Source organism: Oncorhynchus mykiss, chromosome 21 (assembly GCF_057628025.1).
Source record: "Oncorhynchus mykiss isolate SJ-2025 chromosome 21, ASM5762802v1, whole genome shotgun sequence".
Classification (NCBI taxonomy): domain Eukaryota; kingdom Metazoa; phylum Chordata; class Actinopteri; order Salmoniformes; family Salmonidae; genus Oncorhynchus; species Oncorhynchus mykiss.
The window spans coordinates 40574591-40588124 of NC_143042.1; the positions used below are offsets into that span (position 1 = coordinate 40574591).

The window sequence follows — 13534 nt, forward strand, 5'->3', positions numbered from 1 at the left end:
GGGGGGCGGTTGAGGAAAAGTGAGAACATTACTAAACAGGTTCGCCAATGAGCGGAAGCCATTCAGTCTGTCCAGTTGGCAAGGCTCTGCTAGCTAATGGAGACTTCCCCTTGTTCACCCAATCTGTCAGTGTCCACTACTATGCCCATGTAAATGATAGGAGTTTTATAAAAACTTTAATTTGGAAGGTTGTGGTTATTGTAGTGTGTTATGGTTGTCGTTCAGATACTGTATGTACAGGACTAGAGACCGGTTGGGTGAAACATCACCTCCGTACAGTAACATTGTGGTTATATAATCAACTGCAAAGGTCAAGAATCTTACCAAATAAAACAAGACAGAGTACAATTTAAAGACCACTCTAAAATACATAGCTTTTTTGATTATGCACATTTTTCATAATGCATTTGACAATGAATTCTTTCATGTTTGACTATATTTCCTATTTTGTTTCTGGTTCTAAAGCACAAAAAATGCAATTCCGGGAAAGCCCTTGATTGGGCTGTCGCTTTGTTGCTTGGGGAACTACTTTACTACATACCTTAAAAGGTGTTGACAACAAGAGCCTGAAACAATAACACTGATTCATATAAACTGTTTCTTCCTGTGCTTGCCGAGCATTCTGGACATATATGGACACATAAGGGCAAGCTGTAACCACTATTCTGATAGAGAAGGTTAGAGGGGGGGGGGGGGGGGGGTGTATAGGAATTTTGTCTCCCTTAGATGGTGGTAGGAATTAGAAAAAAATAACAGAAAACCGGTGCAATGAAAAACAATAAAGCAAAACATATTGAAATAGAGCTTCATTTGAAGCACTGTCTGGGGACATAGGCGAGTGGGTGAGACAGAGAGCGAGCGAGATACAGTGCCTTCGGAAAGTATTCAGACCCCTTGACTTTTTCCACGTGTTTTTTTACCTTACAGCCTTATTCTAAAATGTATTAAATAGTTTTTCTCCCTCATCTATCTACACACAATTCCTTTGACCCCATGGCTCTTTTTTTGCTCTGAAATGCACTTTCAACTGTGGGACATTATATAGACAGGTGTGTGACTTTCCAAATCATGTCCAATCAATTAAATGTACCATAGGTGGACTCTAATCAAGTTGTAGAAACATCTCAAAGATGATCAATGGAAGCATGATGCACTTGAGCTCAATTTCGAGTCTGATAGCAAAGGGTCTGAATATTTATGTAAATAAGGTATTTCTGTTTTTGCTTTGCTTATAGGACATTGTGTGTAGTAGATTGATGAGGAAAAACATATACTTAATACATTTCAGAATAAGGCTGTAACGTAACAAAATGTGAAAAAAGTGAAGGTGTTTGGATACTTTCCGAATGCACTGCATCTATCTATCTATCTATCTATCTATCTGTCTGTCTGTCTGTCTGTCTGTCTGTCTGTCTGTCTGTCTGTCTGTCTGTCTGTCTGTCTGTCTATCTATCTATCTTTTTGCAAAGGCTTCTTTGTAACATGAAGAACATTGTTTGTCAATTGCAAATTCCTAGAAGCCTATCAGGTGCAGATGTAAGGCTAAGAAAAAAAAAATCAGGTTTTTAAGGCATTTTTTTTTAGTCTTTTTTTTTGTCTTAAAGCAGGTTCAGCTAACAAAATGGACATGTCCAAATCTGTCTGACATGGGCTATGCATTGGGTCATAACTGATCAAAGATTGTGACTGTGCCTGTGCCATGCAGTCTCTGCCATTACAGCGTCTGTAACAGCATGAGCAGTGCAGTTGAGGTAATCTCCATTTTGAAGTAGTACATTTTCATCTTCACAACTGGCTGATCCCTCTGTAATGTACAACATGCAGCACGTCATACCCCATCCTTCAACTTCAGGCATGTGCTCATGGTCCACCACGTTTTTGTATTTACATTTTTTATTAACAATAAATCAATACATTCATGGTTCACCACGAAGTTCAAGTCGCACATTAGAAAGGCTATGATGACGTAGCAAGCTGAAGGCCTGTGATAAAAGCAGGATCCATGAGAAAGTAGGTTACTAGACGAAAAAAATAAGTAGCTAACTTTAAAGAGCTACTTTTATTCTACACCGAATAACTCAAAGTTTAATTTCGCGTGCTTGTGTTCAAGTGTAGGCTATCCTTCATGTGTAGCCCAAACAAACAAGTAAACAAACATGTCATTACGGTAATTGTTGTAATTTACCTGCATTATCTCGCAAGTAGACGTCAGTGTAATTGACCAATTTGATATCCCTAGCTAGGCGACATTGACGCTGCAGCAACCAAAATTGGATTAAAACTGAAAAAGTGAATCATTTTCTAGACATAATTAGTTAGCCTACTAACTAGCGTACACATGTTATTTGCCTCAGCGTAATTTGACAAAGCAATAGTTTCTACATTTGATCGTGTATAAAGTTGCGGTGCAAGTAGGCAATAAGATGTAACATTGTTTGTACGTGATCTAGCCTCATTGTCGCTTCACTGAAATATCTTTCGTTTGTAAATGAGTATGAAGACGAGACCGAATGTTTTGGGATTTTAAGAGGTAGGACATCTTAATTCCAGCCTATTCGCCGTAGCCTACAATACCTACGTCCCAATCGCAGTAGTCGTGTTATTGTTTTAATTGCTGAAGTTTTGGTAGGCTGGAATTGCAACAATGTAAAGTTGCTATTGCTGCGACAATGTATCAACTCTAGCGCGCTCCAGCTCTCCAATTTACGTTTGACAGTTAGCTCAAATCAAAAGTGTGGTTATCATGATTAGGCAACTGATATCAAGTTGGTTAGTGGTCTTGTGATCCACCGTAAGACTAAAACCAATGGATTTTAATCACAGAATGATAACGCCGCTGTGATAAATTATCCGGCCCAGCAATCCTCGGATTTGAGTGTGTGCTCAGCCGGATTTTGGTTTAAATCAGATCGGTGGGAGGAGGGACAGCTACTCCATAACATATAGACCATGACTCGAGCCATTAACTTGTAGTTAACATAATGCAAACTACGTTATACATTTGATAGTTTATAAATATGAGGTGTAAGGTAGATTAATTATCACCATAGGGGCTGTCATGTTCAAAGTTTGGAGAAGAATGTATTGAATCCTAATAAGATTGTAGGCCTAATACAGTCCCATCATTACAGCTGTACCCTACCAGTCAGTGGTTTTATTTTTTCCACTGCCTTGTGTATTTTGTTATGAACCAGGTCCAGGTGCCTAAGCAGAGGCATCATTGCACAACATTTCCTCTCTTGTTTTTGTTGTTACAACTTAATTTGGGATCATTTAGAGTTTAGTGTAAACGTCAGAGACAATAACTATTGTAGTGGATACAGACCCATGGGTAATAGTGGGACAAGCCATAAGTCTCGCACCTGTGGGGTTTGTGTATGTTTTTGAGAGTGTGTTTTGGTGCACTCTGGAACAGAGTCGTATACTACATCGCTAAAACAATGTTTGCCAGCTACCTTTGATAAACAACCAGAAATTACTATAGATGTTCTGCTTCATTAAAAAAGTAAAATGGACCCCCCACAGGTGCACATTTTGGCTTTTGCCCTAGCACTACACAGCTGATTCAAATAACCGACTCATCAAGCTTTGATTATTTGAGTCAGCTGTGTATTGCTAGGGTTAAAAGAAAAACGTGAACATTTCAAGTTTCTTTCCAAAGAATGCAGTGTTTTCTGAATATTTAGGCAAGTTAGCTGGCTAACTCATTGATCCTGCTTTGTAGTATACCCCTCTGGTGCCTCTGTTGGCTGGAATTGACTATGGAAGTGACTATGCATACATAATAAACAGCGAGTAGCAGCAGTGTACAAAACCAATGGGGGTGTCAATGTAATAGTCTGGTGGCCATTTGATTAATTGTTCAGCAGTCTTATGGCTTGGGGGTAGAAGCTGTTAAGGAGCCCCTTTCGGTCCTAGACTTGGCGCTCTGGTACCACTTGCTGTGTGCTAGCAGAGAAAACAGTCTGACTTGGGTGACTGGAGTCTCTGACAATTTTATGGGCTTTCCTTTGACACTGGCTATTATATAGGTCCTGGATGGCAGGAAGCTTGGCCACAGTGATGAACTGGGCCGTATGCACAACCCTCTGTAGCACCTTAGGGTCAGATGCCGAGCAGTTGCTTCTCAACTATAAGCCTATTGTTAAACCACGTATGTGAGTTGACATAGGAAATCCAGGTTGAAGCATCTCTGGGTTTACAGTGCTTACCTGTGACCTAAATATGCCAACAGAAAGTATGTTGGTGTGGCAGTTTTAAAAAATCTAATTGCCAAAATAGGACTTGCAGCTGTTTTAGTTTTAATATAAGAACCTTATTAATACCAGCATGTAAGTGTTATGTTATAGTTTTTAATTTTAACAAACCTTTTTTTCAGAACCCTGACATGTCTGGTCCTACCTGGCCGCCTCCAAAGACTCTGGGTAGCCCAGTGAGACCGGTCCCTCGACTGTCCCAATCTGGACCAGCCGTGTACAGACAGCTGCCCATGAAGGTCTCCTCGGACACCCGGCCCAAATATGTGGTCCATGACCAGAACAGAGGAGGAGGCGGAATGGCCACTAGGTACTTGGCTACAAGATCCACAGGTAAGAACACAGTGGTGGGCCTTACATTACACTGGGCTTGTCTTGTGTGAAACCTTGCTATTATGAACTTGTGATGGACTATTGTGAAAATCAGAAGTCCGTTATTCTGTAGCTCAAGCCTTGGAGTAGAGCGTTGGTCCTGACACACTACTGAGTACATCAACGCCTTTGGTGATTAGCACTTGACGTAAATAAACATCTTGATGTAAATAAATGTTTGTTGTGATTAATGTTAAGTGTGTACCCTGTGGTTACTAAGTCTTGTTTGTAAATGTAAAGTGCACTGTTTTGTATGTGTTCTACAGCTGGGCCCATGCAGCACCACCACCAAGAGGACCCAGGGTTTCACCCTAAATCTAATGACCACTACTACCAACCACCTCCCCACCAGCTCAAAGAAGACCAATCCTTGAACCCTCACATGGACCGCTACCAGCTGATGGTAGGTTGTAATTGCATCTGTAGCCTGGAATTCCCACTGATTATTGGTCCATTTCACCATGGTGTTTAGTGTACTTTCTAGGCAAAGATTTGTAGTAATGTAATTTTGTTATGAAGCCAGAAATTGCTCAGTAATATTAAAATAAAAATGTATTGGGACAAAGGACAAACACGTGCACATTTCTACATTTGCTCTACCTATTCATCTCCTTCTGTTGTGACATTTTATAAACGCGCCTATCTTTATTATGTGATCCTGCTCAATTTTCTAAAGCACCACTCCAACATCGATGCAGAGATTGACTCGCTCACCTGCATGCTGGCCGATCTGGACAGCCATCCACAAAACAGCGCACAGGTAGGCTACCTGACTGACTACATGCGACTGTGAGGAATGCTTTAAAAATATATATTTATGGTCCCGTTCCATTCTTTCGCAGCTGTACGACAACGTGCCTTATGACAAACACATCTCAGGGGACTGCTACAAACCCTCAGCCCAGCCAGGAGAACCCTCTCAGGGCATGCAGTCCATGGGATTCTCCCCTCACCCCCAGTCTCAGTACCCTCCTGCACCCCCATACCCCAGTGATCCCCACCAGGGTCTCCAGTACTTCCCTCAGCCAGACTACACCAACAACCAGGTATCCAAACGCTACCCCCAGCCTGTCCCTGCCCCCTACACTACTGCCTCCACTCCTACTGGCCCGAGGTTCAGTGTCCAGGTCAAAACAGCCCAGCCTGTCACCAACTCCCAGACTGGTAGGCAAGCCGAACAGGCTTACACCCCTCCCCCACACCGCCAGCACGCGTTGTGGCCCCCATCCCAGAATCAGACTGGCCCCCTGGGCTGGTACCCTCCACAACTCGATTCCCAAGCCCAGGAGCTGCACTCTGAGAAGGGTTACAAGGGGAGTGATGCAGGGTCTGGAGGGAGAGCTACCCAGTGCCCCATGTCCAATAGAGGCCCAGAGACTCACCAATCAGGGTCAGGCTCGGCACCAAGCTCCGCCTATCAGCCCAGTAAGGTGAGTGTCTCTGGAGTTCAAACATCTACGACTGTTTGTGGTGTCTCTTTTTTTCTTAAGGTAAACTATGGTCCTTTTTGAATACGTATCTCCAGTCTCTTGGTTTCACTGACCTAAATGGGAAAGTAAAGTCTCTATGTTGATCTTTATGGAAAAAGTTCATATATTTGTCAAGCAGGGGACAGCAGCTCTGAGGCCAGAGGAGGAGTTGGACCAGCTCACTAAGGAGTTGGTGTATGACATGAATCATCCCCCTACAGAAGAATACTTTGGTACGTTCCACTTTCTTTCTAATAAAATTGTATGTCCTTTGTTTTGACTGGACTGTTATTACATCTTAATTTTTCCTTGGGTGACAAGGTTCCTTTCAATGCCACAATATGTCCCTCCCATTTTCCTCATCTCTTCTCCCCTTTCAATACAACCAGGTTGCTGTGCACGTTGCGGTGACAACGTCCTTGGTGACGGCAGTGGCTGTATTGCCATGGAGCAGGTGTTCCACGTGGAGTGCTTCACTTGCGTCACCTGCCACACTCGTCTCCGGGGGCAACCGTTCTACGCCCTGGACAAGCAGAGCTACTGCGAGAGCTGTTACATTGTGAGTGGCTGTCACTGACTGTCCCCTTTGTATTGAGAAGGCTCTTCTTGCTCTCTTTTGTTCTACGTTTCTTTTTAGCAGTATTCTCTCAATTCATCAGTTGATCTCGCCTTCTCTTTCACTCTTTCTCGGCGTCTATTTCCATAACTATCGGCTTCTCTCTCTCACACACACTATTCTGTCTGAACCTGTGCTGCCCCTCTCCCTCCCCCCTCAGAGTACCCTAGAGCGCTGCTCCAAGTGCTCCAAGCCCATCCTGGACCGTATCCTACGGGCCATGGGCAAGGCCTACCACCCGCGCTGCTTCAACTGTGTTGTGTGTGGCTGCTGCCTGGATGGTGTGCCCTTCACCGTGGACGCCACCTACCAGATCCACTGTATAGACGACTTCCACAGGTTAGAAACACAACGCAAATTACGCTTTGAGTTTAAGTTTTAGGCTTGCGTCTATTGGACAGATTATTACATCTGATTGTTAGTTTTCCACCCTCTGAACTCTGTTAGTGTTGACGCTGAAACTTCCAGCCTCCTGTCCCACACAGGAAGTTTGCCCCACGCTGCTCAGTGTGTGGCCAGGCCATCATGCCCGAGCCTGGCCAAGAGGAGACGGTCAGGATAGTGGCGCTGGACCGCAGCTTCCACGTCAACTGCTATGTGTGTGAGGTGAGTGGTCACTGTGTGTGTGTGTGTGTGTGTGTGTGTGTTAGTTATACATCTCATTCTAGTTGAGTGATGTTTACAGTTTGGCAGGCCATCACGTCAAAAGTTCACAGCCCAATCAGTTGAACCCAATCCAGTGTTCTTGGATTGACCCTGTGTGTGTGTGTGTGTTCTCTGTCCCCTCCAGGAGTGTGGTCTGCTCCTGTCGTCTGAGGGTGAGGGGCGAGGCTGTTACCCCTTGGACGGTCACATCCTGTGTAAGGGCTGCAGCGCCCGGCGCATCCAGGACCTCTCTGCTAAAATATCCACTGACTGCTAACCAACTATGGAAAATCACATCTTACCTTTTAACCTATGACCCCCTCAACCCTTTCATTACTTTCACCTGCTTTACGTAGAAGTTGCCGTAAGGACCAGATCTGGAATCAGTTCTACCCTTCTTTGACTCATAATCATAACCACATGGGGGAAATGTTAACCTGACTGTGTCAGGGCATCTTCATCCCCCTTCACTTTAATCCTCTCAGCCTTTCTTTATAATTCAGATGCCCAAAGCTGAGGAATCAGTAGTAGTTGGCCTACTATTGAACCTCAATCTGACAGTCTCCAATATGAAGTCATTATTTAATTTCCCTTGACCGGGTTTATTTGTACAGGTTCAAGACAGGGTATTGAAACATGGATTGACAATAAGTTCGACCCCTATTCCCTTCCGTATCCTCTGCTTTACACTATCACCTATCCTCTACATTCTCTACCCCTACTCCCTTTCCACCATAGCCTATCCCCTACCCCTCAGTCCCATAGCAGTACTGTATAGAGCCCCTGACCTGCAGGCAGCAGGGGCTGCACTACCCCAAACACTTGACTCCACCATTGCTCATTTCACACACTATCCTGTAGCTGTGTTTGAAAACTCATACTAACCATACTATTTGTGACGTGAATTGTCTATATACTATGCTTATTAGTCATAGTATGGATATAGTTAGTATGCCAAACGTTCCTGTATGTCTTACTAAATGGTATCTTGCACCAAAATAAGAAGTAATCCAGTAACCGAAAGGTTGCTGGATTGAATCCCCGAGCTGACAATGTAACAATCTGTCTTTCTGCCCCTGAACAAGGCAGGTAACCCATTGTTCCCCTGTAGGCGGTTATTGTAAATAAGAATTTGTTCTTATCTGACTTGCCTAGTTAAATAAAAAGTCATTACAGCAGTATATTCAGGCGGTATGTTAGCTAGGCTACTTATACATTCGTTGCCTACTTATACATCAAATTTGCCAGTATCTTATCTATAGGCTATCTAACGACCCAACGTTTATTGACTTGATTATTCCCGTCATTCTTAGTTTAGCTAAATGGTATAGTCGTTGGACATTCGGATGCTTTCTTAAATTCTCTCGTCTGAGTGTACCAGAGCGCAGAATAATTAATTTACTAGCGCTCAACACCTGTTGAATATGGCCGGTGTCAGTAAACGTCGGCAAAAAAAACGTACTTAAATTGTTGCCAGCAGCCCAGTTAGTCACTAACGCTCTGGATAACATGAACACTGCATAATCAGATCTGCTAGGGCGAGTAAATGGGCAGTGGTTTCATTTGTCTGGAAGTAGCCAACGTTAGTTTGGGGTCAGAACGCTGAAATAAACTTTACTCCTCGTCCCGAGCGTCCAGTGTGCGCTCAGAGAGCGGAATGCTCTGAATTTACAAGCGTAGTCTGGCACTCCAGATTGAGTTTAATTAAGAACACACCCGAAGTCGTAAAATGTCTTATCTAGTAATTTATGCAGACTAGCAAGTAAGAGGTTGTATATTAACATTCACAACTTCCAGTAGACAGGCGAAGCGCTGGTACCCTCAACTGTAAGGATCCCATTTCGTTCACAGTATACTGAAATTAACTAATCGTTTGTAGTACTCATTAAGTATGTACTATACAGTATGTTAGTATGGGTATTTCCAACACAGATCATGTCTCACACACACTATCCTGCATATGTTGCACACTGTCTCACACACTATCCTACCAGACACAGGTGGGACATGAAAGGAGCTCTATGGAGAAAATGATTGATATATATTGACGATGTGGTGGATGATAAGTATGAACATTAGGTGATATTGAGGAAGAGTAGGATAATGATGAGGAATACAATGTCTTCCTTGCTGTGGGGTAACTGACAAGTCCAGATAATGGAACATATATTTTTGTATACCACTAAAGTCAATAACCGTCCTGAACTGCCTCATAAACAAAGTACACACATGCAAAGTATTTCTGTGACTGAGTTTATATTGCAGGTGGTTTTGGTTGTGGAGTGAATGTGTTTGGAGACCTTTCATTGGAGACCAAGTGGGTGTAGTCAGTGTGTTGTGCAGTGAATAAGAGTTTTTAGAAAGTAGACGGGAAGAAAGATTGGTTAGGGAGAAAATGATCAGTAAAGTCGATGCTTTGATCTCATTGGATGTTAATAACATTTGTATTTATTTAAATGCAACCTTTTTTAAAACTAGGCAAATCCGTTAAGAACAAATTCTTATTTACAATGACTGCCTACCCCAGCCAAACCGGACAACGCTGGGCCAATTGTGAGCTGCCCTATGGGACTCCCAATCATGGCCGGATGTGATACAGACTGGAATCAAACCAGGGACTGTAGTGATGCCTCATGCAGTTCCTTAGACCGCTGCGCCACTCGGGAGCCCTTATGCACTGTAGCCCGTCATGTAATGGTATTTGGCACCACATGTCAGAATATAACATCAATATTGTATTCCCCAGGACAGCGTTTTGTATAATGATAATGGTACTGCATTTCAGAGAATGTTACTTGTATACCAGTCCAAACCCCCTCTTTTAAAATGTGAATGTGCTTTTCAAATGTTTTTCCTTTTTTCATATTTGGGTTGATTTGATACTTTACAATGAAGAGGAATAAGGTGCAATGAAGTATGCTTGCCATTGTCTTAGTTTTTCTCAGTCTCTTTGGTGCATTTTTCACATCATCCCTAACATGTGCAAAATAATAAGTGCATTTCTCAGAACAATTTGTACAAACTGCAATATATGTTTCTAAAGCTAGTCAGTCACTAAAAATCCTTAATACATCTCTCAAAAGTAAATATTCATGCCAATGATCATCAGAAAGTTGTCATTGTTCACGAACAAGGTCGTCAAAATGTTTAGGCATGTTGTCAATGTAACTGTACTTTGACAGTATTACCTGATGTAAACTTTGGCTATAGTTTGGATGACAGTTACTGTATTGAAAATGCACAAGGCTGCACTTCTATAGCATATCAATTTCAACAGTACTATTTACATATTACTGTATGTGGGTTATTGATTGAAAGAGACTGGACAACCCAATGGGCACAAAGGAAAAATAACTAAGTTAGAAAGAAACACAGGAAACCACCCCTAAGGCACAACTTTGCCCGCAGTTGTGCTGTCTCTACACATCCAGACGTTCCTGTCTGTCGGCCCACATATTCACATCACACCGGATATTTTCCCTTCCAATGCAACGGGGAAAGAATCTTTTGGAATGCCTTATCCATCCTCTGCAGGCGTCTACTGTGATGTCCTCACATGCTGCATCCATTGCAGTCAGCAGGGTCATCAGTGTGTGTGTGGCTGACGATCGTACACCTTCCACCTCCATGCTGAAAAGAACTCCTCAATTGGGAGGAATTCTATGAGCATCCTCGGATGGGTCACAAACCATTGCCTTATGATGTTTGATTGATGGAAACTTATATCACAAATGACCACATACTTTGGCAAATCCTCTCTAAACAGACCCCTCATCATCAGGGATGAGAGCCCTGTAGAGAGTCTTTAAAAAGTTGAGTAGATGCTGGGTGTTGCATGGCCCTATAAGGGGAATATGGGTTAGGACACCATGCTCCGAAATAGCAGCACACATGGTGATATTTCCTCCCCGTTGGCCTGGCAAATCCACAGAAGCTCTGTGACCGATGATATTCCGACCCCGCCTTCTGCATTTGGTCAGGTTGAAGCCAGCCTCATCCACGTATACAAAGTTGTGAGAGGGTTCACTTGATTCCAACTCCATTATACGCTATATCCCAGAACCCACAGTTAAATTTGTTTTGGTGAGGAAGAGTGACAAAATGTACATATATTGCATGTTCCTTCCACAGCAATGGAAATTTGTGCAGTTTATGCTTACTGTACTATGTATCACTATAAAATGTTGCTGTAAAGTAGTTACATAGATATATATTTTACCTGTACATACTGGTACCGTAGCTCCTTAACTCTGTCCTCATTCCTTTGGAATGGTACACGGTACAGTTGTTTCATACTCATCTGGTTTCTATGCAGCACCCTGTCGATGGTTGAGATGCTAACCGTATGGATGTTTTCAAAGACATCATCGTCTTCTATAATGGTCCTTCGTATTTCCCTGAGTCTCATGGCATTGTTTGCTAGGACCATGGTGCAAATAGCCTCCTCCTGTTGAGGTGTGAAGAGGCGTCCTCTGCCACCGGTTTGAGGTAATCTTGCAGTCCTATGTGTGGAAAAATGCAGTGATGCATCGCACACTTTCACATAGACAAAAACTATGCAAACACACATTTTACTGTAAAACATACAGGTGGGTGCATGTAAGGTGCAGTATGTATCTGTATAGAGTATATTTCTGTATGCTGTGAAATACAAGTGGACTACTGTAATATGAAGCATTGTAGGAAGTATACAGTATACTGCTTATATACAGTAACAGTGCACTGTACATTGGTGGTCATACCTGTTCTCTCTTCGAAACGTTTGAACTATTGAGGACACTGTTGATCTCCCAATATTCGGCTGCACCCTTCGACCCGCCTCAGCCATTGTAAGGCCATGATTGACAACATGGTCTACAATAGTGGCCCTTATGTCATCAGATATTCGCCTATGTCCTCTTCTGCCTCTTCCTCTGTTTTGCCTTCCACCACGCATCCTTGCTCCTCTTCTTCCTCCTCTTGGCTGTTGACCCTGTTCGTTTCCTGGTCCATCCATTATTGGAAAATTGCAACTCTGTGTTGTGGTCTGTCTATATATGCTTGCCAATTGATTCTTCATGAGATGCACCTTTGAGCAATTTAGACAACTGGTTGATTGTTGGTTGAACTAACACTTTACATTCCTTCATGAGTGAGGGTCAATTTCACCTGCACGATTCATCAATTCAAGTTTTTGTACAAAAGGTCTACTAGAAATGTGTAAAACTATGCTTGACAGTTTATGACAAATAGTTCAACAATTTTGCATGTAATGGCTTATGCAAGGAACTAATGCCTAGATGTTTTGAGGGGTAAGACTATTCAACAGAGAACCATCTACTATATTTTGATCAACATGACATGAGCAATTGATAATGTGGAAAAAATCTGACACTTGTACATTATATATTGCAATTTGTTCAAAGGAATAAGAAATTTGCTTTAATGGTGTGCACAAGTGACTAGATGATTTGGAATTTGTACAAGTAGTATAAAGAATTGCACTTTTTTGATCTAAGAAATGCACCAAAGCGACTGAGAAAAACTGTAAAAACCTCAAGGCTCCAACCCTTTTTTTCAATTTTCACCTAAAATGACATACCCAAATCTAACTGCCTGTAGCAAGGATATGCATATTCTTAATACAACTTCAAAGTAAACACTTTGAAGTTGGTGGAATTGTGAAATTAATGCAGGAGAATATAACAAATTAGATTTTTAAAAAATCTAAAAAAAAACTTTATAGTCTTTATATATATTTTTGGTTCCATCTTTGAAATGCAAGAGAAAGCCCAAAAAGTATTATTCCAGTTTAGGCAACATTTAGATTTTGGCCACGAGATAGCAGGAATGTATGTGCAAAGTTTTAGACTGATCCAATGAACCATTGCATTTCTGTATTTAAAAATAAAATACAAATTCAGGTCTGCCCAAATGTGCCTATTTGGTTTATTGATACATTTTCATAACTGTGCACTCTCCTCAAACAATAGCATGGTATTCTTTCACTAATAGCTACTGTAAATTGGACAGTGCAGCTAGATTAACAAGAAGTTAAGCTTTCTGCCCATATCAGATATGTCTATGTCCTGGGAAATGTTCTTGTTACTTACAACCTCATGCTAATCACATTAGCGCACGTTATCTCAACCGTCCTGTTGAGGGGGTCACCGATCCCGTGGAGGTTAATGAGAAAC

The 13534-nt window shown here is 42.2% G+C and overlaps 1 protein-coding gene across 4 annotated transcripts; it reads left to right on the forward strand.

The window, feature by feature from the left end:
• The first annotated feature begins 2054 nt into the window (after positions 1–2054).
• Positions 2055–13272, forward strand: LOC110500598 (thyroid receptor-interacting protein 6). 4 transcript variants are annotated; one of them, XM_021578034.3, is made up of 10 exons: positions 2055–2530; positions 4379–4589; positions 4895–5031; positions 5305–5388; positions 5471–6058; positions 6234–6330; positions 6487–6656; positions 6874–7052; positions 7161–7319; positions 7504–13272. In XM_021578034.3, exons 2-9 carry the CDS (start codon positions 4388–4390, stop codon positions 7273–7275), a joined length of 1572 nt encoding a protein of 523 aa, XP_021433709.2. In that variant the 5' UTR covers positions 2055–2530; positions 4379–4387; the 3' UTR covers positions 7276–7319; positions 7504–13272. The 4 variants fall into 4 exon arrangements, with proteins under 4 accessions (XP_021433709.2, XP_021433696.2, XP_090070785.1 ...); XM_021578021.3 differs by having other exon boundaries at positions 2062–2530; positions 7199–7319; XM_090214659.1 differs by having other exon boundaries at positions 2062–2530; positions 6237–6330.
• Positions 13273–13534: the final 262 nt, after the last annotated feature.